Source organism: Numida meleagris, chromosome 7 (genome assembly GCF_002078875.1).
Source record: "Numida meleagris isolate 19003 breed g44 Domestic line chromosome 7, NumMel1.0, whole genome shotgun sequence".
NCBI classification, from domain to species: domain Eukaryota; kingdom Metazoa; phylum Chordata; class Aves; order Galliformes; family Numididae; genus Numida; species Numida meleagris.
Window position 1 is genome coordinate 2165268 of NC_034415.1, and position 24931 is coordinate 2190198.

At 39.2% G+C, this 24931-nt stretch overlaps 1 protein-coding gene across 9 annotated transcripts in view; it reads right to left on the bottom strand.

Annotated features, from left to right (window-relative positions):
- PTPRC (protein tyrosine phosphatase, receptor type C) overlaps positions 1–24931 on the bottom strand; it is an 83236-nt gene that overhangs the window by 28908 nt on the left and 29397 nt on the right. For 3 of the 9 annotated variants that reach the window (XM_021405142.1, XM_021405144.1, XM_021405141.1), the window contains 4 exons: positions 2438–2533; positions 2052–2072; positions 1502–1639; positions 641–727 (listed from right to left, as the gene is read on the bottom strand). In XM_021405142.1, coding sequence (XP_021260817.1) covers positions 641–727; positions 1502–1639; positions 2052–2072; positions 2438–2533 — 342 coding nt within the window. The remainder of the gene's footprint in view (positions 1–640; positions 728–1501; positions 1640–2051; positions 2073–2437; positions 2534–24931) is intronic. The other 6 variants (XM_021405143.1, XM_021405145.1, XM_021405146.1 and 3 more) reach the window with 6 other exon arrangements.

Here is a 24931-nt window from a genome sequence, read left to right on the forward strand (position 1 = left end):
CATCTTCAAATGGTATCACACTGCTTCTTCATAACATTACTTCATACAAAGTTGTACCAGAATATTCCAAATTCACTCATTCTCAGTGAGATATAATAAGCTATAACAGTTTCCCAGAATACATATGCTACATAATGCCTAACTGACAGCTTCTAATATCACTACAGAAAGTTTACCTACTTTATGCATAGCTACTCTTGCTTCTAGAAACAGATTCATTCAACATACACATTATTTTACAATTATTTTTACACTGGAATATCCAAAAGGAATTAAGAACCAGTATTCCTGAAGAAAGAATTTCATCCTGCAACCAATTATGTAATATGTACTAAAGTAAAAGTATTATCCAAAGAGACTGAAATCTGAATTTCTCCCAAGAAGAAAGGCCCTGGAGTTGCGTCCCTCCAGCCTGGGAGCCAGCTGTCTGAGCAATGCCCCTGCTATTCTTCATTCACTCAACAAATAGTATATCGAGTGTGTTGAGCTTTTAATAGCATTCCTTTAAAAAACCCTTAAGTTTAATGCAGTTGTATTCCTAAAGTTTGATTTTAAATAAATCAGGATTATTTCTCTCATTCTAACACATTTTCTGTGCTTGCAGTATCATAACTGTGACAACTGTGTGCAAGTTTGTCACCTATTGTGCTAGTGGGGATGGTCTCAGTGCTTGCTGGCATGATGACTGGTGAGGTGGTGCTGTGCAAGGATGTTGAACTGTAATAATCTGTAAGGGAACAAACAACACATCAGCATTAAAGAAGTAAAATTCACTGTTGCATATGGCTATGTCACCAGTAATAACATACACTACACTCCCTCCTCTCATTTTTTATTCTTTTTTAAATCCAGGGTTTTTCTAAGTTACAGAAGAGTGCTGAAAGAAAGGTCATGCTAATTTATCCAAGAAAAGAAAGCAAACTTTTAGGAAAATACCATTTAAAAATGAATTTTGCAATGTAAGGAGACCATTTATTCCATTGTTTGTTTTTTTTTTTACGCATAATCCAGGATAGAGTCAACAGAATAGAGCATAATAAATATTGCTTTAATATTTGTGAACAAGGAACTAAAGCCTGTTGATGTGTTCTTACAATAAAACACAATTATGAATAGTGCTCGTGCTCTTTCAGAAACAATAATCCAGTTGGGTTTATTTGGCACAAAAGATACATTGCTCATTACGTTACCTACTGTTAGTATTTATCCCCCTGCTTACAAACCACTGACAAGTTCCTCTTTTCTCTTAGGTCTATTTGTGTGGTTCTTGCTTTGATAGCAGCCTCACCCACTGGAGTTACGATACTACTGAGATGACTGCAAGACTTGTCCATCAGACACCAGATTCCAAATACAATTTGGCTCTTGCCACTATGCTGAATTGCAAGTCCCTGTTCTATCTGATGAACCGCAGGTGAAGAAGTTACCCTGAGGTCGAATTACTCTGTTTTTCCCTAAAGCTCTGAGGGTAGCACATGGCACCTAAAAGAAGTCAGCAAACCTGATGCAGTCTGGTGAAAGGCAGTGAGAGTGCGTGTGGTGAGGGCAGCGGGGCTGCTATGCTGCGAGTGGCCAAGTCCTGTGGCCGGGCTGGAGCCTGTGTGCGTGGAGAGGTGTGTGCTGGCTGCGGGAGAGGCACCTGTGGCGAGAGGCACAGCGTCAACGCTTCAGAGACATTAGCTCAAGGAGAGACACAAGGCTGCGTACAGCTCTGCTGAGGCACGGTGAACTTGGTAAGAATCAAAGGTACCATATACGTGCAAGGCTCACAGTGCTAGGGGGGGAACAAGCAGCAAGTGAATATCCAGCAAACGTAATACATTATGGCACCGGTTGCACATCTTCCATACTACATGCTGGGTTTAAATATTCTCAACTATATGACTCAAAAGCAGATTTGTTTGACATTCTACCCTCTTAAAAAAAGTGTATTTCATTTCACTGGGCTGAATGAAAAGGCATTACACAAGATAACTGCGAGCAGGAAAAGGGAAGAAGAAACCATAAAAGGTGTCAACAAAGTTCTGTAATTTAAATTAAACATTACTTACCAGTTGTTGCTGGCTGAACTCCTTAAGAAGAGAAAGGGAGAGAAAAAAAAAATGTAAATTACACTTTCAGTGAATCATACATAATCACACAACAAAAATAATAATAATAAAAATAATTCCTCTCTCCTATCAGCTGAGCTCTCCCTCAGGAATTACTTATTCTAAAGTAACATTTAAAGATGTGTAGCAACAACTAGGACCCCAAAATATCAAGCATATGCTATGTAGACTGATGTTGTCCACATTCAAGTTTCATTTTTTTGAGTCTTGAGGGAGTCTGTGCCATGCAGCCTAAGGGATGGACATAGCTTCAGGAAGGCTGTGATGGATGCCAGCTCAGCTGAAACAGAAGAGCAGCAGTGCCACGGTCCCAATTTCATGGTTACCTGCAGTGGTGCTTGGAGGTGAGAATGATGTGGAGCGTGTAGGTGTAGGTAACGCAGAGGAGAGAGAGCTGGCAGAGGTCAAATTATCATTTCCTGCTGCACAGTGAGAAAAAGATATCATCAAGTGAGAAATGCATGAAGGTGAGAAGCCCACCTACATTAGAAAAAACTGGAAGTTTGTATGGCTTTCTCTAAGCAATGTTTCTTAGGACAGAAGGTACTGGACAGTACTTAAATGGCATTTTCATAGTTTTCAACGTATTTTGCAAAAACAAAAACTAAAACTCTCAAAATCTTTCAGTTCATCACAAAGCAGTGCGTACGAGTAATATCAACAAATAGAGCTTAACTTGGATGAATGAAGAATGACTTTATTAGCAAGAAAGAAACACCAAGGTTAAGTCTCTTCTCAAGGAAAACCTTACCTGTATAGAACCCTCAACTATATACAAGCTAGAAATGTTTGCCTCGGTACTCCTAAAAGCCCTTCACTTTCACTAATATTCATTTCTAAATCCCAGCACTCTTCCTGGACCATCCTGCTGATATTTAAGAAATTCTCCTGACAATGCTATCTCTAATTTAACCTCTTAGAATCTGCTTCCTGATTTCAGATGGAAGCTGTGACTTTTTCACAGCTATAAATACAAACCTCAGTTTAACACTTCTTTTGAAACCTCGACCAAAACCATTCTAGATTTGTGTAATGTAATATCTTATCAGGAGAAAGAGAGACAAAAATAAATGGCAACGGCTGGAATTGGGAGAAGAACAACTTGCAGGAGCGTCCACCATCAAAACAGAAGTTTGTCCTCATCTCTGTTTCTTTTGTTCACTTTGAGGATTAGAAGCTTCCAGTTTAATTAAGAAACTTAAAAGCCCTGCTCACTTCGTAAAGACATCTCTCTCTAACACTACTGCCATGCTTCCAATAACAAGCAAGCTTCCACTTAATCACATGCTTCTTACTGTAACTGTCTGCAAACTGTCATCTCTCTTCTGTCACTTGTGTTTTCCGTTTCTTGCCCTTTTGCTCCTAGTCCTTCTCCACTATATTTCTGTTACAGATAAGAAACAAAAATATAGATGCTCTTTTGAACCATCAGTGTATCTTCAGCATCTGTAATCTCAGGTAAGGACCGGAAATTTTGTTAACAGCAATTGTATGATCTAGCTATATAGATTAAGCTGCCAAAGAACCACGTAACGCTAACATGTATGATCTTATTTGCCATAATCAATTCAGTCTCAAGGCATCTTCATATTTTTTAAATTCAGTGTCTGAAAGCTGGCAGCTAGTCACTTTCAGTGTCATAGTATGATTTTTCTTTCTTCAACTGGCTTGTCAGTGAAAGAATCAATTATTCCCCCTTCTTCCCAAGCCTTACCTTGCTTCAGTGCATTAAGTATACTTCATGCCTAAAATTTACTTTCTGAAAGCATCTACACAGATTTACTTTCACTTTTAAAATAATAATAATAAAAGGAGTTGAAATATTGCAAATGGCTAATAGAACAACTTAAAATTTTTTCTAAGTGTTTAATGAAAATGCGATGGAGGCAAAAACGTATACTTAAAGATTCCCTCTTTTGAGTAAAGTTAGGTAGTAGGAGCAAAAGCGTTGTAACAGTGTTGTAATTCTGCCTGTGTCATTGATTTCCTTACGGTTCCTTTGAAAGCCATTTTCCTCATTCTTTCCCTTGTAAAGTTAGGAACAATGATACTACTGTAAATACAGTTTCTTGCTTGCTGATGGTGACATGCTACATGTTACACACAGTCAAAGAACTGAAGAAGTTTGTAGAGAGCTGACAGAGGAGATTGTCCCGTCCAATCTGACCCACACCAGGGTCAGCTGGAGCAGATCACTTCTTACAGCAGTCTGGACTGCTTTAAGACTGTTCTTACAGTCCTAGATTACCCTTTTTACCTCGTAGTAAGCACTGGCATTTTAACAGAACTGCGTGGCAGTTTTGTGTCATTCTGAGCAGTTTATAAATCTCCTGTTCTGTGATTCAATGCCATTATTTACTATAGCAATGGAATAGGATGCAGTTAATAAGAATTCAATAGGTGGCACCAAAACACTAAATAAGTCATCTCAAATAGCAAGGCAGATATAAACTCATAGAGAAATACTAGATAAACTGAAGGGACAAAAGCGAACCCAACAAACAGACTGTAATACTCCAGTATGAGTAGGCACATTGCTAAAATTAATTTACTTTTCCCTAAATGTCCCACTGTTTTCAAATACATCTGAGCCAATCTCTGGTTAACGAAGTTAACTGCAAAGTCCAAACTGTCTGCTCACACTTATATTCTAAAAACATGTCTCTGGAAATTTGGAGGCTGAAATCTAAGAATATCTTTTAAATTAATAAGGATGTTCAGCTCCCCAAAACCATGCCGAGCAGTATGAAAGTCTGATGATTACCAAACTGAGCAAGACGGTCTGGGTTTAAATAGGGAAACCTTTTCTCTCATCTTAAAGTGCATCTAATAAGAAGTTGTTTTTAAGATAATATACAGAGGATAGCCTCAGATAATCCAAGTGCAAGAATTAAAGTACATAAAAAGTCAAAGTACCAGAAGACGTATGCAAGCTTCCCTTTGTCTTCTCTTGATTTGGCCACTGGCTGGTTCCTACTGACTTACCCAAAAGACTTATGACCCATCGGTAGTGCTTGAGCAGTTCTAGCCTTGGCCAGGTGCCTTGCAAAAAGATCCCACCAGCACATGCTGCCAGCAGATGGGCAGCTTGGCTGATTCCTTTGGTCCTCTTTAATGTCTCACTACCAGTTGGCAGACAGAGTACAGCTGCTGCTTAACAGAAAGGTTTTAGTTGAGATGACAGCTTATCAAAGAAATACTCCTAAACTGGATGAGCTAATCACGCTTTCTCCTGAAAGTCTGAAGGCATGCAGACCCTGAGACTGAAACATGGAACTGCTATATTTTGAAGAAGTCTGTCAGTGTTCAACAAGAGTAAACGGAATAACTTGGAAAGAAACCGGGCTACAAAAAAAAAAAAAAAAAATCTTAAACCCCAAGGAGAACAAAGTGTAAGGTCACATTTGTAGGCCCAAGAGCAGCTTTGTCACTGCTGCAGGCATGACTCTGGACCTGCTGTAGTGAACCATGGTTGCACTCTTCTAAGAAATGAATGTTTGTTGATGTCCTCTAAGGAAAGCCAGAGTAAAGTGAAAACAATTTGGAAAAAACAAACAACACAAGAGCAGGCAGCTGAGGTCTAGGATATGTTAAAAGTTACTGTGCTTCAAGGTACAACCTCTTCAAGCAGAACTCTCCAGCACATGCTTCATGTGCTTGCATGTAATTAAAGGAAACTCCATCTGATTACATAAACTGAAGAACCCTCATTAAAAGCCTGAAAACTTAATGTTTTTATGGGCAAAAACACATTAACTGTACCACATCTCCTATGAAGAAAGGTTGAGCTGGGTTTATTTAGCTTGGAGAAGAGAAGGCTCCGGAGAGACCTCACTGCAGCCTTATGGGGAAATAGTGATAGGACAAGGAGGAATGGCTTTAAACTAAAAGAGGTGATATTTGGGTTAGATGTTAGTAAGAAATTCTTTACTCAGAGGGTGGCGAGGCCCTGGCAAAAGGTGCCTAGAAAAGATGTGGATGCCCCATCCCTAGAGGTGCCCAAGGCCAGGGCACTGCTGTTCTGGGCAGGGTTGTGCCTGCAGGCAGGTAGTACCCAGGTCCTTTGGTGCACACAGCACAGAGAAATGAGGAAAGGAGGGTCCCATTCTGCTGACAGTGCATTTGGTATTTTATCCAGCGTGGTGCCATACCTATTGGCTCTTTGCATCCAGCTGCACTCTGCATGTCTGCTCCAGCTGGGCACGGGCAGAGGAAGTAATCCTCTCGGCCTTGTATCTGCAGCCTGGTTCCTCTGCCAGGAGAAGAGCTCAGTGATTCTGCAGAGCTGCTGCCATCTCCCAGGTGCTCTCCACCCTTTGGCATATTGGACAGACCCCACATCCCCCACCTAGCAGGGCTTCACACCAAGCAGCCAGCCTAGGTCCAGAATAGGTCTTCCCCGTTTTTACAGCTTCAGCAGGGGCAGGGTTCTTCACGCCTGCACTTAAAGTAACAGGATGTGGTCTCGTTCAGATGGAGCAGAGCTCTTTGAGGGGGTCCTCAAGCAAAGAGCACAGACATTCGTCAGCTCCCCTGCAAGCCAATGCTAAATTGCAAAAAAAAAAGAACAGTTCCTGGTGGGAGGTGAAGGGTGAGTAAGGCAAGGAGCCTTACAAAATGCTGCCAGCCACCCTTCTTTGATTTATTTTTAAACTTCAAGTGGGATAGGATGTAATTCACACCTACTTTACGGCTCCCTTCTGCTGCCAGAGCCGGCTAAGGGGACATTAAAGTAAATGAGCATCAGGGCCAGAGATGTTACTGCTTCTTTTGGCCGCAAACACAAAATAAAGAGATCCAGTGCTACTTTATAAATAAATCTGGGCAAACCTATGAGCAGGCTTGCAAACACTTAAACATCTGAGTATTTCTATACCACAGAGGACCCCTCAAATCTTAAAAGTAGAATCATGCGTGCCAAAGTGCTTCCACAGTCTGAGTGCAGAACTACACTTCAGTCTTTATCATTGTGTGCTGGGGAAGAAAAATAAAGCTGTTCCTATTTTCTGGACAACTTGCTGCTTTTTGAAAATTAACTAAAATAAAGACGCATACAGTTGTCACAAAAAAAAATATGTGAAATCTTGCATGCATTGAGTTTAAAAAGAAAATAAAAATTAATCCTTCAAATTTAACATGTAGAAACTTCTCAGGTAACCAGGACATTTCAGATGGCCTTAAACAAACGCTAATTTTTTTGTTTGTTGTGGATGGAGACACAAAAGTACTTCAAAGTGATCTATAACCCTAAATGATACATTAAGTCATATCTCTATAGCAGTCCTAGGAATGCTATAAACTTAAGAGTAGCTGAGAATTAAAAATAATTAAGTATTAGAATTTCTATTTGCACAGGAAATACTTTATTTTCATCCAGAACTTTGGGATAAAAATTTGAAACTGTAAATTTTAATCTAAAAAAAATTCTAAAATGTGTTGATCATAAATTGCCCGTTACATCCTTTTGGCATCAGGATGTAAGCATTCATTCTGACTCTCCAAAATGATAATTAAACGAAATAGTTTTGGTGTGAGTTTCTCAGACTGTTTCCTTTTATACAAATCAATTAACTGCCCCCTACTGTGGTTCCTTACAGTACTGCAATCACAGTTCAAGAGTGTGATCCTGCCACTCTTTCCTGCCACACGTATATCTCTGGGTAGCCATAGGCTTTGTCCTTCCCATGACAGCGAAACCTTTGCTTGGGCCTGAATTCCACCGCAGAAGGCACAGACCTTCTGCAAACCACATCTCAAGAGTAAGCGTGGGCCTGCACTCCAGCTAAGTATAATAGGATGTAGTACTGTATTTTTAATGAAAATTGACCTTTAAAATTAATGCTTATTCTTGCTTGCCAACAGCCATGACCTTCTCATTGCTCTCCAGCTTCAGGGATGGGAGCTGCCTCTGTCCATCACAGTTTCAGAGCCAACCAGAAACGCTAAGCAGAAGGCAATGAATTCAAATTGACCACAAATCAATACAAGGGCAGGGGGTGGAAATAAGAAGAATTTATAGCTGGCAGATCAAGAAGGAACGCAATGTTATAGGCTCAGGAAATAGGGGGAATTACAAACATCAGAGTTTGTCAACATCCACCAAGTTAGTACCAAATATAACTCTGCTATCATACGCAGCTTGTCTTAAGGAAAGAATAAGAAGAAAAACATAAGAAGAATGCTGGAATATTGTTTTTCCTCAGCTAATCTGATTTTTTTTTTAATCAAAAACAGAATTTTCTGATTCTAATTTACTTTTCCTAGAGAAAAAAATAAATAAAAATGCAGAGGTAAACAGTAATTTCCCTCTAGAAATATTAATTTTATGGAAGCATCTGTTACAAACAATATCTGGAGTTTGACAAAACCATAAATGCGGAGTAGAACATAACCCAAAGGCACTAATTCAAATATAGTTTGCCAGTTGCACAGTTCTTGTAAACTAATAAATATCTAGGAAGATCATGCATTTATCAGGGAGAAGAAAGGCATTTCCATCTATTGCACTGCATTTTAAATGCCCTCCTTGGTCTTCATAGGAATACTTTAGCTACAGTAACCCACTTGTTCGACTGCAGCTAACGACGCCTTTGCTGCTCTGTGGTTTCTCTCATGCTGTTTACTTCTGTTTTTCTTCTACAGAGCCCTGCTCAAAAGGAAGAGGGTGCAGCATACTGTGGTTTTGAGCTTAAGCACTTCCAAATGGTGAAACTGTGTTACCATAGCACCCACATGCTCAAGCAATCAGACCTATCTCAGTGCTAAACCACAACTTCTCTAGTGCAGTCATGAAATTTCCCTATTAAACTCCTTTTCACCACATTTGAATTTTATAATTATTTTTAGTTGTACATTTAGTTGTATCATTAACATGATACAGCTGAGGATGCTTTGCAGGGAGAATTTGTGACAATGTGAATTGTCTCCAAGAGGGAAGAATATCAAATGCTGATGTAACAGTTAATCATGAAGCATTGGCTACCACCACACTCATCACAAAACACCTATCCATGAGGGATGTAAGATTGGCTGGGATATTTGCTTGGCAGTTTTGTGATATGTGCAAAAGAAAAGATGTGCTAACGTTTGTTCTCCCCTTTTGTATAATTTCATTGTTTGAGCATGTACAGAGCCAAGAGCCATGATCTGCTGTCAAGGACCAGTACCTAACCTCAGTTACATCTCTTCCAGTTCTGCTGTCCCTTCCTTGATCTTCTTTTTCCAAATTCATTGTGAGCCAAAAAAAACACTTGGTCCAAACTGATGGCTTAATGATACAGGTAGTCTGGTTCTGGAATCGCTGAGTGCATATTGCTTGTAGCAAGCAGAAGAAAGAAAGGATACGCAACTCTGGCACTCTCAATTCCTACGTCCGTTTTTTTTTTTGTTTTTTGTTTTTTTCAGTTGCCACCTCTGTTAGTTCTGGGGAGTTACTGAGCACAGTTGAAGGCAGATCAGTTCCCAAGAGGTTTGAGCAAAGACAGAGGCTGCAACTGAGAACTGACTACTGGTGAGAGCGCAAGGTAAGGGCAAACTTCTTCATCCTGGACCATCTCATTGGACCGTGGCTTATTTAAATGTCTAACTTCTCTATCCACCTCTGTGCTGTTTCAAGATAAAAGTGTTATCTTGTATTGCACATCTCTCCCAGACTGCAAATTACTTATAATTTTGTCAGCAATAGAAAATGAATAAAAAAGCCCTGGAAATGTTTCCCTAAACTATTCCTAATCAGCTCAGATGTCAAACAATGAACAGTTTAACATAACATGAATCACAGCATTTTGGCCACTGATAATCTAAAGTCAGTTGAAATCATAAATCTCCTGTTTGGTTTGTTAATATGAAGTCCTTGGATCAACAGCTCTGTACCTATTGGGAATGTTGTTTCAGCGAGGTCTCTAATCAGTGAGTTTCAAAAGGATGCAGCCAGCAATTTTAAAATACAAATGAACATTTTTTTCAAGAAATAAGACCTGCCTATGATCTTTCCTCTATTTAATAATATTTTTTTTCTGATTGGTCGCTATGTTAAAGACTCAAACAAATATAATGCAGCTAACAGGCCTGGGGGTCCTGAGTGCAGCTTACAGAACTAAACAGTTGATTTTCAGGTGCTCTGAACATTTATTTCTCCAACTGACATCACCAGCATTCCAAATACTTAGCTCTCCTACAAAATACAATCAAAGTACAATCAAAAATGGAAATAAATCATTCAGGCTGTCGAAAGACACAATAACATTTCCCTTTTTTTTTTTTTTAACATTAAATGTGTGTTGTATTCAGAGCCACTAAAGAGGTTTAGATGGAAGACTAACTTTCAAGGTAAGGTTGCTTCCTCCTACTTAGCTTTTATTTCTAAAGCAGAAATATCAACATTCATCCATCACGAAAATAACTGCTTAGTGCTATATTCTATGGATGCTGCATAACACAGGTTATGCCAGGAAAGGTTTCATTTAGACAAGTTTGAGAAGAGGAACATTTATTGTTTTATAAAGGAAAAAAAACCACAAAAGTTGAGATAAGTGTTCACACATTCTTAAAAAAAGCCTGCACTACAATCAGGATCCTCAAGTAACAATCCACATGCCTGAAAAGCCCCACAGTAGCTAAATCCACATGCCTGAGATGCCCCACATTAGCTAAATCCAGCGGCCCTATTGCACAGCAGAGCAATGCACAAGCTACTGCTCCATGCCTCCCATATGCAGCACCGCTCCTCTGCCTGCACAGCCTCGGCCTTTGAAGGATCCTTAACTAGAGCAGAGATTCATAAATCAGAATAAAGGGGTTCTATAGAAACCCACAACAAAAACAAAATCATTTTTTTCCAGTGATCTAGCATCCACTTTCTTGCTCCAAGATTAACAGGACCCTCAGCAGTTCCTGTGCCCCAAGAGCCAGAATTCCAGTGAGACATCGCCAAGCAGCAACGCTCCAAACTATCCTCAGTCACTTCCCATGACCCAGATTTCTTCCAGCATTAACAAAGATCCTAACCAGCAATGATTGATAGCTATCTAGCTTCTGTTTTGTAAAAGGATAGAGTATAGCGGGAAAAAATGCTCAGCTGGCTCAGTGGAGAGCCATTCCCATACCAACTGCCTGCTAGGTAGCTTCTTCACTGCCCTGGGCTGCAGCTGCAGCCAGCAAACATTGTTTCAAGAGAGAGTCATTTCACTTGGTCACCAACCTCTTTTTATTTTCCCCTCCAGACATTTAGGCCAGAAATGACCAGCAAAGCCAAATGAACACCATTCATCAAATACACTACTGAATAACATTTTTGTTATTCATAAATATTATGATAAATGGTATTCACCAATCAACAGCTAAGTCAACTGTACACCTGCTAGGTTACAATTTAAATCACAGTAAAATATACACACAATGTCAATAGGAAGTATCGTTTATGGATCAAATTCTACCACCGTAACTCAGAAAGTTAATTATTCAGTGAAACATATCAATAGTCTTTAGAAAAACTGTCAGCTAAGAGTTATTTATATACATTTCCTATGGAAAATTACATGGATTTTTTTTATTATTATTATGTGAAAGCAGAAATTAGTCAAAACTTCCTATAGTCTATGGGTAGACTGAAATCCAGCTTGCAGATAGCGTAAGGAAAGTCGGGTCTGTGACCAGGTCCTGCCCAGTGATTATGCTGATGCTTCAATTCCACATTTTTCTACTGCGTGAGCTGTCAGACACACCTTCCATCTCTGTAACATCACCTGCATAGCAGAGATAATGGCACTATCCTACTAAGATGGCGTATTGTTATAAGAAGTTCACTAAGAACCACAAGGCGTGCAGTCCAAGGACCTGACAGAGCTATAAAAAACGATTATGCCCACACCTGTTTGATGGCACAGAGAGAGTCATAACACTACAAAGACTGAAATACCTTGAACTTGAGCTCCCCAGAACGCCATGTATATCTGTACAAATTCTCACACTTGCTCAACAACAGGATTGCAAAACTTGTGCTCTGCCTCTTCAGGAAAGAGAGCCAACACTCAGGAGAAGAGACCCGTACCTCATGTCACACCAGAAGCAACGGAGGTGAACAGCTTACAGAGCAGCGTTGGGCATGTGCAACTCCTCCTGAAGCCAGCAAAAACTTTGAGTGAGAGGGGCTTCTCCATTCCTCTTTCTTTCTTTTCTGGCTTTTTGGTTGGTTGGTTGTTTTCGAAAGTTCAGATCACCAATTTTGGTGCCCAGCTCTGCCAGCATTATGAATTTGTCCTTTTTTTCTTGTTCGCTATTTGCTATTTTCATTAGCACAACCATGACATGTTAGCCTCAGTTTTAAACTAGCAATCTGTCTGGGAATCTTAAGAATAAGTAGGAGGGAATAGTTCATCTTACTTCGCTTTCAATTCTCTGACAACCATTCTTTTCTAAAAGACAGCGTGAGTTGAAAATTTCAGGAGATGAAAATATGGGCTCAGAACAAGACTCCACTGGGCTCGTGGGGATTGCAGTGCCCCAAATTGCAGCAAAGAACCTGTGAAATCTAAAGCTCACATTTCTCAGGATCTGAAGAAGACTAATTTTAGTATTGTTTTAAATAATTCAGGGCAACAGAAACACAGTCTACATTTCTTTCTTTTGTGTGTAGCAAGTAATTTTTATTAGTTTCGTAAATCTTTGCTTTTTTTTTTTTACTTGTTTTGGATTATAATTTTGTAGCATAAAAATGCTAAGTGAGTAGCGGAGAAGATAATTAAAATCAAAGATACTAGGTAAAGTATTCCAGAAAAAAATAGGAAAATAATTGATTTAGGAAAATAATTTTATGGACCTTTCAATATATAGGGACCTAGACAAAGCCCTGAGGCCAAAGCCAAGAGAACATCCAATTTCATGCTCCAAATAATTTAAACTCTTCATATAGACACAGAAGTGTGCAAGCCAGGAAATTTAGCAAACCTCTAAGTATTTCTGATGTCTAATAATAAGAAAGATGTATGTAGTGGCGCTACACATCTCACAAGTACAACTCCCACTTGGAAGCGGGAGGTCAGAAAAGCTACATGAGCAGTAAAGTGAGTAGCGATTTGTATACACACGTACACAGACGGAGCACTTTGGAAGGAGCATGTGTAATGTCTCCTGTGAGGACAGGTGGAAAAGCTGACACAGGAAGACACAGTATGTGCAAACGTGGGTAAGATTTTGCTCTTTGACGGTCTATACTTTTCCAGCATTTGGCTGAAACAGTGATGAATTTACAACCACACAAGCTGGTAAATTAACTGTTTTTTCCTTTTTAAGTAAGGGAATGTATCAAAAATTCTGAATGGATCAGAGAATACTGAACATCTATAAAGCACTGCATATATTTGCCTCACAAATTTGATTGTATGAACAGAGTAAAAAAGACAAAATTTCTGGTAAATATTCATTTCCACGCAGAAACTCATAATTTACTACAGTAGGAATTAAGGCTGCAGTTTAAATTAAGATGATCTTCTGAATGAGGACTGCTCCAAGTCTGTGGCATAAGCATGTGACACATCCCTAATAACACCTCAGCAACAAATACAGATGGGCTTATTTCAGCATTCAGCTCTACTGGCTAGGGAAGGCCTGAGCCTTTTCTCTGCTTGGTGTGCATAGACCAGCTCCGGAATGGAACTGACGGGCAATTCTGCAGGCTGGTCTGTACCAGACGTGCACGCTGTTAGGAGTTACTTAGATCAGCAGAACTACAATCAAAATCCTGCACAACCTACAGCACCCACAGCCAAACTTCATCAACTCATCTTCACTGTGACTAAAAATTTCAAATTTCATTCATATTGAAATTATGAAAGATAATTTATAACTGTGCCCAATGTTAGCAGAATAATTGAGACCACTATACCCAGAGACTCAAAAAACCTCCAGCTTTTCTTTTTGGACTTTTAAGATTAGCATCATACCCAAAAAGTTTGAAAAATCTATTACAAAGTAAAATGCTGTCTTCTGAATTCCTGTTTTGCTGCGAAGAATGGTTTTGTAAGAAGCTCCATGATCAGGAATGCATGATGTTCTGCTCAGCATACACAGAAGGCATAAAATAAAATTGAATTAAAAGCTGTCTCTTCATTTTGGTTGATGCCTGGGGCAGAGAGCTATCCTGAAGGAATATGGTTCCTGAAGAATGAGAACAGAAATTGAACTTCTGTGAAATCATTCTCCAAAGATCACAAGAAAAGAAGCTGCCATCCTCCATCCTTCACATGGCTGGCTGGCAATCTAGCCACAGTGCCAGAGCTGGCCCTGCAGAGATGAGGGGTTGATGGCTGAGTGGGATCCCACTGCACTGGCCTCACAGGCCACTTCTCACATGAGACCAATTACAATCTGACCGTGCCTTTCACCCTGTGAGCGTGGGTCTACACGACATAAGGAATGCCAGAGCATCTGCTCTGCAGGCAGGAGCGCAGGCACCTTACCTTGTGCAAAGATAGCACAATGGCTTCACAGCCGACTGTGTCTTGCCTTACAGTTTTAAGTTACTCACAGTTAGTAATTAAAAACATCTTGTACCTCATCAGTGGTAAAGAGCTTTGGCAGCACATTACCAAGTGTGGTTATAAAAACTCTGCTTATGGAGCTAGCTGTGTTACTGTCTGTACAAGGATCTCTGTCTCCTTAGCTGTATCTTGTAGTCATGTTCTATTTGGCTATAAGTCATTGTAGGTTATCAGCTGCATTTCAGAATAAGTCAACTTCTGCTTAGATTTGAGTGGCTCAACCATAGAAGGATTCCTTTTGTCTTGTGAACTTTCTTCCTTTGGACAACAGAGGACAAAACTGAGATACTAGTTTTGGTGTTTACCCATTATTCAGTCAAAAGCTTTGCTTGCTCTGCACTTGTTGGTTTGGCAGAGATTTAGAGCTATCACAAAGTAAATAGAACCCACTGCAACTCACCAACTCACAACAAAGTGGAAGAAGAACTTTGAGAACTTTAACACAACAAAACTGGAGTAACTTTGTCCAACAAAATGTTTTCATGTGTTCCTTTCCAGGCCATTAACGCTAACATTTAAAATAGCGTATGATTATGTGCTAATACACTAATGGCCTTATACAAGGGGTTCGTGGATAGCTGTAGGTCCAGCAAGGCTCTGCTGCTTTGTGCACATGCACCAGCCTATGGTACCGTCAGGTGGGAAAACTAAAATTGCAGAAGCCGTATGTGTTTGGTTACTTCTTGCCATTTTATTTTTTTTCTCCCCAGACGGTTCCTGATTCCCTGCTTCTTCTGGAACAGCTTCAGCATCCTGCCTCATTGGTGCAATGGTCCCAAGTGTTCAAGGGGCTGATCTCTTCCTGCCTGGCATAGTTTGTTTTCTTACCATCATGCATCTGCTTATGTCAAGCTCGTCTCTGTCTCTACTGATGATGCCGCCACAGCACAAATATTTCCATCTAAAAGACGGCTCAGCATTCTATAAAGTAATTTAGATCTGATTGTACAGCAAACCTGTGACATGGCCATAGCACCCTGATTATCCTCCTGACTTTGACCAGATTTCACTGGGGGAATATTGTTTGGTTTCAGATAGACTAGCAAGCGTAATCAAAATTTATGTTTCTTTTAAGAAGATAACTAACTTAATTCCAGAAGAATGTCCAAGTTCACCCATTTTGTTCCATTTAATCATATATTATTAAAGATAAATAAAAACTCAAATTCCTACCTTCGTTCCTGCCAGCTACAAGAATAGAAAGAAAATGTCAATTTCCATTAAGTCTGTAACATTTGAAATGTATATGTACTCCAGAAATATAAGACAGTTGCAATTTTTTCATGGTTTAAGGCTAGATAGTTTATGGGTTTTGATCAGGAATAAGAAATGACACAGGAAGTAAGAGCAAATAATGATTGCAGATGTAGGAGAAGAGCTGGATTAACTACCGTTTACAGGAACATACTCGCTTTCATTTGCAAAGTTAATATGGCAGACAAGTATCCAGAACTGAATTTTTCTCTTCCTCTGACACCAGCAGGAAGAGCCCAAGTTGCATCAGATGAGCTAGCTCACAGGGCATGCTTTCCACTATATGCAGAAAATCAAGCATAACTTAAGCACCATGGTGTTTTAGCATTGGAACTAATGGACTTACTTTCATTTCCTGGTAAATGGCAGCCTGCAAGAACTTTATGGTATCACAGGATGTGGCTGCCTTAATTTTATCGCTCTTTTGCAGCGTGCTGGTCTGTACTTAGCAAACTAGCTCTCAGCTTGCACTTTAAGCTAGCGCCTTCCCGTTCCCATGGCAAGGCTGTCTGTCAACCCACAAATGAGTAAACTTCCTCAGTGAGGTAAAGTGAATAGTAGCAATGTACAAAAATATTAATGCTTCAGTCTACATCACTTGAAAACACAGAATTCTGCAGAACGAAATTACCAGAAGGAGTAATTGTCCTAATGACTCACTTTTCATTTTTAGCACACTGCTTTAGCTCCAGAGTACTACATAAGCAGCCTCTACAATGACACAAGCCTCATAAAACATCACAGTAGGAGACAGTTATCATCTAATAAATAACATAATTTCTGGTTCTTTTCCAATGAGCATTACACTCTACACAGAAAATCCAGAGACTCTCCCGGACTAGGACTATCTGATTTGTCCAGTACAAACTGATGTACTTTTTTCTCTCAATACTGCTGTGGCTTCTTCAAGTTGGTACGCTGGCTAACACACCTACTCACGATAACATCCTCCACACTACTGCCAGCAGGGACAAAGAGCTGCACCTCCTTACCAAAGGCCACTCAAGTGGGCTGTGATAACTAGAGATTGGGAAATCATTTAAGAAAATGCTTACAACCTACTAATAAACATTTAAGTATATTGAATAATCTGATTTTTTTTTTTTAAATACATACAGGTCTACAGAGTAACAGTGAAATATTCCACTTTCTTTTCCAAGTTAGCTAGCAGTGCAATTGACCATTACCAAAAGATGATTCTTCCAATCAAAGGCTTTCAGATAGACAGGTTTCAGGGCTGGTATACCATTTACAGTGCACACTATTGCCTAGAACATCTATTCACTTTTGTGGTTTTGCCGAAGAAACACCCTTGTAGACCTGGTTTTGAGAAAGTTCATACATCAAAAGGAGATATACTGGTTCAAGATTACTTCTAAAATAAATGTATTATATTTTCCTTCTTCTAACCATATTCCAGTCAACACAAACTACGACAACACAGCCAAATGGCCTGTTATCTATTAGCCATACAAGGTGTCTGGTCACTTTTTCCCCACTGTATTGTTCCTTGGACCTTCGAAAAAAAAAAAAAACCTTTTATCAGTGGGACAGCTGTTTGAGAAAGAGATTGGAACTTGAATATTACATGAAAGCTTTTTAATGTTACTATTTTCTTTCCAGATCTGAGTTAACAGATGCTTTCAAAGACTTCAACTAGCTAATATTTCCTTATTTTTATTATACAGTCTCTCCAAAACTGCCTTTGTACACATTTTCTGGGGATATGGCTGGGATGGAGTTAACTATCCCCACAGCAGCACCTGTAGTCAGAACAGCATTGTCACACCAGCATTTTGGCTGTTGCTGAGCAGTACTGGCGCAGCAGCCAGGCTGACTCCCTAACCCTCCTACCTTGCAAGATGCATTACACTGGGGGAGCAAGAGGTGAGGAAGAGACACGGCCAGGAAGGTTGACCTAAACTGATCAAAGGATACCCTGTACTGCACCATGTCATGACAAAAAATAAATCCTGCGGGGACAAGAAGAAAAGAGGATACTCATTACAGAAGTGCAACCACTATGTGTATTGAAGCCCTGCTTCCCAAGAAGTGGCTGAACGTTGCTTGCAAATGGGAAATAGAGAAAAAATTTTTGCTCCTTCTGCTTCCACAAGGTTTCTGCCTTTCCTCCTCTTGAAACAAAAATACTTTCTTTACTTTTAGAAAATAAAACAATTATTTCTGCCTGCTTAACAGATTTACAAATGTTAGAGACCAGCAAAATAAACTGGTTGATTTTTATGAATTTTCTCTGATAGGCAGATCATAAGTACCATTGAAAACAAGGATATTTATATAAAGATGGACAGAAAGTTCATTCTGATAAATTAATAGTCTGTTGACAGCACAGAGCTACTGCAACAGACCTGGCTATGTCCTTGAAATGCCTCTGGCCTTGTGAGCCAAGAAAGTGCCAGGAAATGGATTTTGCAGATTATGAACAATTTTTTGTGTCTCCAGAGAATCCTCAAAATTCACTCAGCTACAGAGAATGGGTACAGTATGGTGTTCAGACCTTTTTTTTTTTTTCTGTACTGTGCAGAAAACTCCTGTCCCAGTCGAGAAATTCTCAGGAACCTTTTTGACTTGCTCTGTTTTCCTTATAGCAAGACTTCACATGTAAAGAAGGCACCAATTCAGCTGATGCTCACCAATTCGATCGTTACGTTAATAAATGTATTGAAGACAATACTGAAAACATGCACTAGTGAGATTGTATACGCTGGACATTTAAATCATATTAAATATAATTATTTTTAGGCAAAGAATCAAAGAACTGAAATTCAGAAAGCATTTCAGTTTTTATAACAACAGCAGGTATAGAAAAAGCCCTGTATCATAAAGACAATGAGCATAGAAACCAAGCTAGGATCTATTTGCAGTCAAACTGGCTTCTTCTCCAGTAACTGCACCATGAAGCTTCTAGATGGAACCTACGAACAAGAAACCAGCATCCCATTCTTCAAATACTCAGCATCAGGTGCTGTCAGTCATTCCCAGTATTCTTCATTATGAGTGAAATCTCCTATCTCAGTATGGGAAGAAGTCATAGCGGTTTGGTTTTGAGTTTGTTTTTGAGCTAAACGCTTTGAAGCCCTTTTTGTTCTGAAACATGGCATTACAATGAATTCTGTGACAGATCATTTCCCTAACGATCACGTTTCCTGTAGTGAGACTTCTCATCTGTCTCCATGCTGCACCACCACTGCAACCACGTGCACACCGTAACAGCTTCCACCTCCCAGTGAAAACGCTATTATGTGCACTCAGACTGACATGCAGACAGGGCTCAAAGAGATGTATCACTCTGACCTAAGGCACAGATCAGGACTGTACTTCACTGGCATGGCTGATCCATTTTGGTTTTGGATTTGAATTTCTTTTGCAAGGAGAGTAGAAATCACCTTTAACAGAAATTCACTGTGCTAAGACCTATCACTATAGTCCTGATCATGCTAATTCTCATTTGCATTTGCCTCCAGCAGTACCATAAAAAATCCAGACTATGAAATTAAGTGTAGTTACTAAATGGACCAATGCTGAGAAATGGCCAGTGTTATTTGCATTATTGTTTCCCTGCTCTTAACTTTGCATTTCTCTCTAACTTGCTTATGCCTGCAGAACACTTGCAAGGTGTCACTCTTTGATCTTACCCAACCATCCAAGCAGCCCTTTCATTTGTACTCCAATTTGACGCCTCTGCCTGAAAGCAGGCAGAAATTTTCCTCTGAAGCTAACAGCAATCTTCTCTCAGAAAGAAGGATTTTCCATGGCGTCATTCCCCACTAGCCTTTGCTAATTTTCAGGACCAGTTCTTGTGCCCATCCTCTTCTAGAGTGACAAGTACTTTATGCAGAAGGTTAACCCAGGATTTCTGCAGCTGGCTGAGCTGATATACAGACCTTGTACCACTTGGCTGACTGGCTGCTAAGATTCATTAAATGAATTGACTATTTTGCACATAAATCAGTGTTAGACACTTCTCCATTGTTCAGTATTTTTTTGCTTGTTTGCTACTTTCTTTATAAAAATAAAACAGTTACAAGCAACTTAAAAGTTCCAATTTTTTAAAATTGCTGTTCATATGTTTTTGTTTCCCCTCCTCTTTTTGCTTTTTCTTACTTGGAAAAAGTTCCAGAGTATTTTCCTCCACCATCTTCCTAGGTGACTTGTTTGATGTCAGCTCTCTGGATCTGTTTTCATTTAGCCTGGGAATATGACTTTTCTTTACTAATGTGTTTGGAGCTCTGTGTAAAAGCAAGGTTTTTATAAAGGTTCATACAAGTCCATTTCTGAAGCAGAAATATTTTATATCAACTCCACAGCGTGACAATTTGTGAGGATGAACAGGTATCCCAAGGCTCTTGCTTTTGCATTTCCTTAAATAACTAATATTTAAAAGAACTTAGTACAATCAATATAGTCTGATTTCTGTAAATACATACAATAACCTTCAATGACACAAGCATTTTGCAAGCTAATATTGTAATGAAAAATGTTCCACGATTGTCTCGACGAAACTGAATTCATTTCTTTTTCTCACCATTGAGATTATAATGACAATCACTGACATGTTTCACTCAAAACCACTCACACACAGGAAATAAGATTAAGGAACATGCGTGAATGCAGAAACCTATTCTAAACCCTTCAGCGCTGTAGGATGAGTTACAGTTTTTCTACTTAAATAAAACCACACACTATAAAGAACAATCATCCCATTAACAGTTTGTGAATACTGAATGGTTACTGTACAGATACATACAAGGGATCAAATCTTGTGTGTTTAGCCTGCTGCTGACACATATTACCCTCACTCAAAAAGAATCTGACTGAAATTGTCTCTTAAATATAAACTTTTGAATAATCATGACAGTAGTGGATCTCAATGATTATTGATGCACTTTTCTAACTGGAAAAATAATTTTTGTAACTAGATAGTATTTCCCTCTGCATTGGTTCTGCACAACATGCTTACTCCACAGAGAAGAAAAACATTCTCAGTGACTTCTTTGGGCAAGAATTCCTCCCCCTCCTCTTTAACAATTGCCTCTAGTTATTGTAAGTGGAAGAATAATAGTATTCTGCCTACACTTCCTGGAAACTCAGCATAGGTCTGTGTGCCTGCTTTCATCAAAATATCCATCAAAGGTCAGGTAATTTTCCATACTCACAGAGAGATAAAGATGCTACCTATCTTGATGAACCAGTTCAAGAGTGTTAGTACTTGTCCCTCAAAATGAATCTGATATGATCACTGAGAAAACAAAGGACATTATTTGTATAATTATAACCCCGTTCAGAATTACAGTCTTTTCAGGTTCTCCCACTGTGGGCTCCCAGTCAACATCTTATGGAGTCAGGGATGGGAGGCAGATGACCATGCAGCAAATTGGACAGCAGTGGGTAACTCACCAGAAAAGCTAAGCTCTGGACTAGTTTTGGCTGAGGTCATTGGGGAGCAACAGACTGCAAGTGCTTCATGGAGAGGAGTGAGGAAAAAAATAATGATAAAAAAAGCTCTCTTTATCCTAGAATGCTGGAAGTTGGTCACAACTTCATTCTCTTCAGACTAAGGTTTTCATTTTTTCATTCTCTTCAGACTAACATGTAAAATAGTGATCGTGCCCTTAAGCATCCCACCCCTGTGTAAGAAAGAACTGCACTTATTTCCTTGGGGGGGTAGGTAGGGGTGGGGAAAACAGAAGCAACAAAAAATGCCTATAGTTCATTTTGACATCAAGACTGCAATTATCAGTACAACCTATGATATGTCAGCGCATTCAGTGTAAGCTATTCCAGAGGTTATAAGTTCCAAAACTCATAAGGGAATTAGGAGCCTAGGAGATCCTCAGAACGCCCACACTATCCATCAAGAAAGCTTCTGTTAGCTTCAACAATGACACAAAGAAACTTGGCGAAAGTGTTGTGCTGCAAGATTCTAATGTGACCAAAAATATCAAATTATTTTTAGTACTTGATTCTTATTTTGGCATTACAGCAGTAACACCAAATTTGCTAGGCACCTTAATTTTAAAATACTCAAAATAGTAAAAAAAAAAAAAAAAAAAAAAAAAAAAAAAAACTTTTTTATCCTCTAACACCTCTTACACTTGAGAAAAGATACTGCTATACAATATTTGGCACTTGAATTTTGTACCATCATTCAACTTAGCAAGTTTCAATGCTGAATAAAGACATAAAAACAAAGGTTGCAACTGAAAATGTACTGGAGGTTGATTTGATTATAAACTGGCATGTTTTTCAGCAGGATCTCCCTGCCACTTTCATGTCAGTTCTATGCTCCACTAAATGAAAACCTACTTTAAAATGCTGCTCCTTTTTGCAGGCAGTAGGAATACCTCAGGAAACAACACTCGAAGTCCTTTTTCAAATAAATAACAACAACAAATGCAATGTTCATTTTGATGAACAATAATAGAAAACTATAACAAAATAACAAGAGCACTAAAAAGCTATGTCAGTTTCATCAGTCATAAATATAATAGAAATTATTCATAATCCTCAGGAGTAAATAGGAAAGACAGCTATCAACGGGTTGTGCTGGGTCAAGAGGTGCAGGAATGGGGCAGGTTTGGCACTCCACTACTGCAAAGAACTGGATGTCTTAGCGAAACAAAACATCACAATCAGAACACAATTTCGGTACTAGTTCTTTAGTTATGTTACACGTGTCCAGAGAGTAGCTATGAAAAAGTTCAATTCGCTTGTTTTACAGCTAACACAGCATTACTCCCAGCAAAGTTGTGGATATATGTGATATAATTACATGCACAGTTACTGTTTTTATAATACAATCCTACAGACACAAGTGATTTCAGAAGACATTGTTTGGGAAGCAATGGTATTATTAAAGAGTTGGGAAACAAACATTTGCATTATCAGTGCAAAGCCTTAGTTCTTTTCCTTTCCTAAAACCTAAGGACATTCACCAAGATCACAGATTGCTCTAGCACATGCAGAAATACCCCAAGGCATGCGGTGCAGATACCTTCTGCTGACTGCGCATGAACCATAGAGTTAGAGTGGCAGGGCACCACCAAAAGAAATCTCACAGCCAAATAGCAAAATGCTGGTTTAGGTGACAGGATTACATTCCAGCTCATCTCAGAATGCTTGTGTGATGCTACAAAACCATCTTTGGCTGCATTTTTCAAATGGCAACTAGTAATTATTGCTCTGCATTTAACAAGTTCTTATCTTCACTATATGAACCTGATTTACAGAAAAGGGGAATTCTTCAAAAGAGCACATTAAATGAAGTAAGGGATGTTTTTAAGAATATAGAACTTGTTCGGTCTCACGTTAAGCTTTCTCTTTGGATCACTTTGTCATAATGAATAAGAAAATCTGTGTATAGCGCTGAAATATGGATGAAAAATACTACTGAAAATCTGAAAAGGAAACTAACATTTCTGCTGCAGAAAAGGTTTTGAATGGTGAGTCAGTAAACATGGCCTGAACAATTCATTGAAGTACACAAAAAAATATACCAAATATATTTTCATTCTCTACACAAAGAGAATTGTATCATGTGCAAACAGTAAGTGACAGTAAAAGCTGCCATACATGATACAGACAAGGCTGCTCCCTGAAAAGTGCATGCTTAGCTTTGTGACTTTCATGCATGTGATTTTGCAGTTATTAAAAATATCTTTCACCCTCAAGAAAAAAGAAAACCCAATCCAAGCCACCAGAAAAATGACTGAAATGCCATGAAAGGGCAGAAGGCTGCTCTCCCCAAGTTCTATCAGCAGGGTTGAGATGTGTGTCTCCTTGCTCAGGTCTGCCTCTTGGGGCTAAGGGAATACTGACAGCACTGGTACATTTTCAGCTTCTGTGCAAGACAGTGCTAGAAGACTTTTATCAGCAGGGCTTGAAGAAATGTCTGACAGCAGAAGAGTTTTGAAACTCGAACTTTCGCAGAGTACAACATAGAGATGAACAATTCTTATTTCAAGCCACAAATACCCTTTCTGAACTGTCTTTGCTCAGATCATGTTTTCTATCAAAACAGAGCTATCTTCTTTTCTCATCTAGTTAGAATCAGCTCCTCAGGCTTCTGATTCCTATCACACACTCACCTTTTCCCACCGATCCCTAAGCAGACCATTTGCATTCTCATCTTTCGCCTGTTCTTGTCTAGGCCTGGCTATCTATCAGTTTCTCGTGTCTTTCACCTACTCCTTCCAGCTGTCCTGTTCCCCACTGCCATCTCAGTCCCAGCACCCAATCTCTTCTCTTAAACCACTTGCATCATTTGGCTTCATATCTAATCAGAACTGCTTTCTGAACATTGCTTATAACTACAAAATATTTCACTAAAAAGATGACTGCATCCAATTATACTGTGAAGATCTGGTATCAACCACAGATCAAAAGATTTATGACTCTATCAGTCAGTACAGAGCTTTGCAAAAACTATTTTAAAGATTTTAACTGATTTTTTTTTTTTTTTAAGAGAAACAGGTTATGTACCCATTTCCTGCTACCTGTGTTGCTCACTGCTATAGGGATAAGATGACATAACAAATAGAGCTCAGATTTTACAGCAAGACAATATCACTAAACAGCTATTACATCAGTTTCACCTGGGAGTCTACTTGCAGCCATATCCTATGACCAGCTATTTTTAGAGCAAACACAGCCATTCCAAACCCTCAGCATTTCACAACAAAATCTTATTACTCACACTTGCAGCCATCTCAAACCTGAAGGTTCCCAAAGAACTCCAACTCAGCAAATGAGCAACAACCAATTCCACAAACACTCACATTAAAAAAAAACTCTATACACTTCAACAAATATTTCGGTCATTTTCTATACCGTACTGTGGATCCATGTCAAACTTGAATTCATTACAGGCAACTCTCCAAGCTCCTGCCTACAAAGTTCACCATATGATACCCAAGAAATAGGATGTCATCCTGTGCACCCCTGAAGGTAATTATGTATTCTGTCCTTTCTAGGTATTTTTTCTTCAAAAAATATCAGTGTGATTTTTTT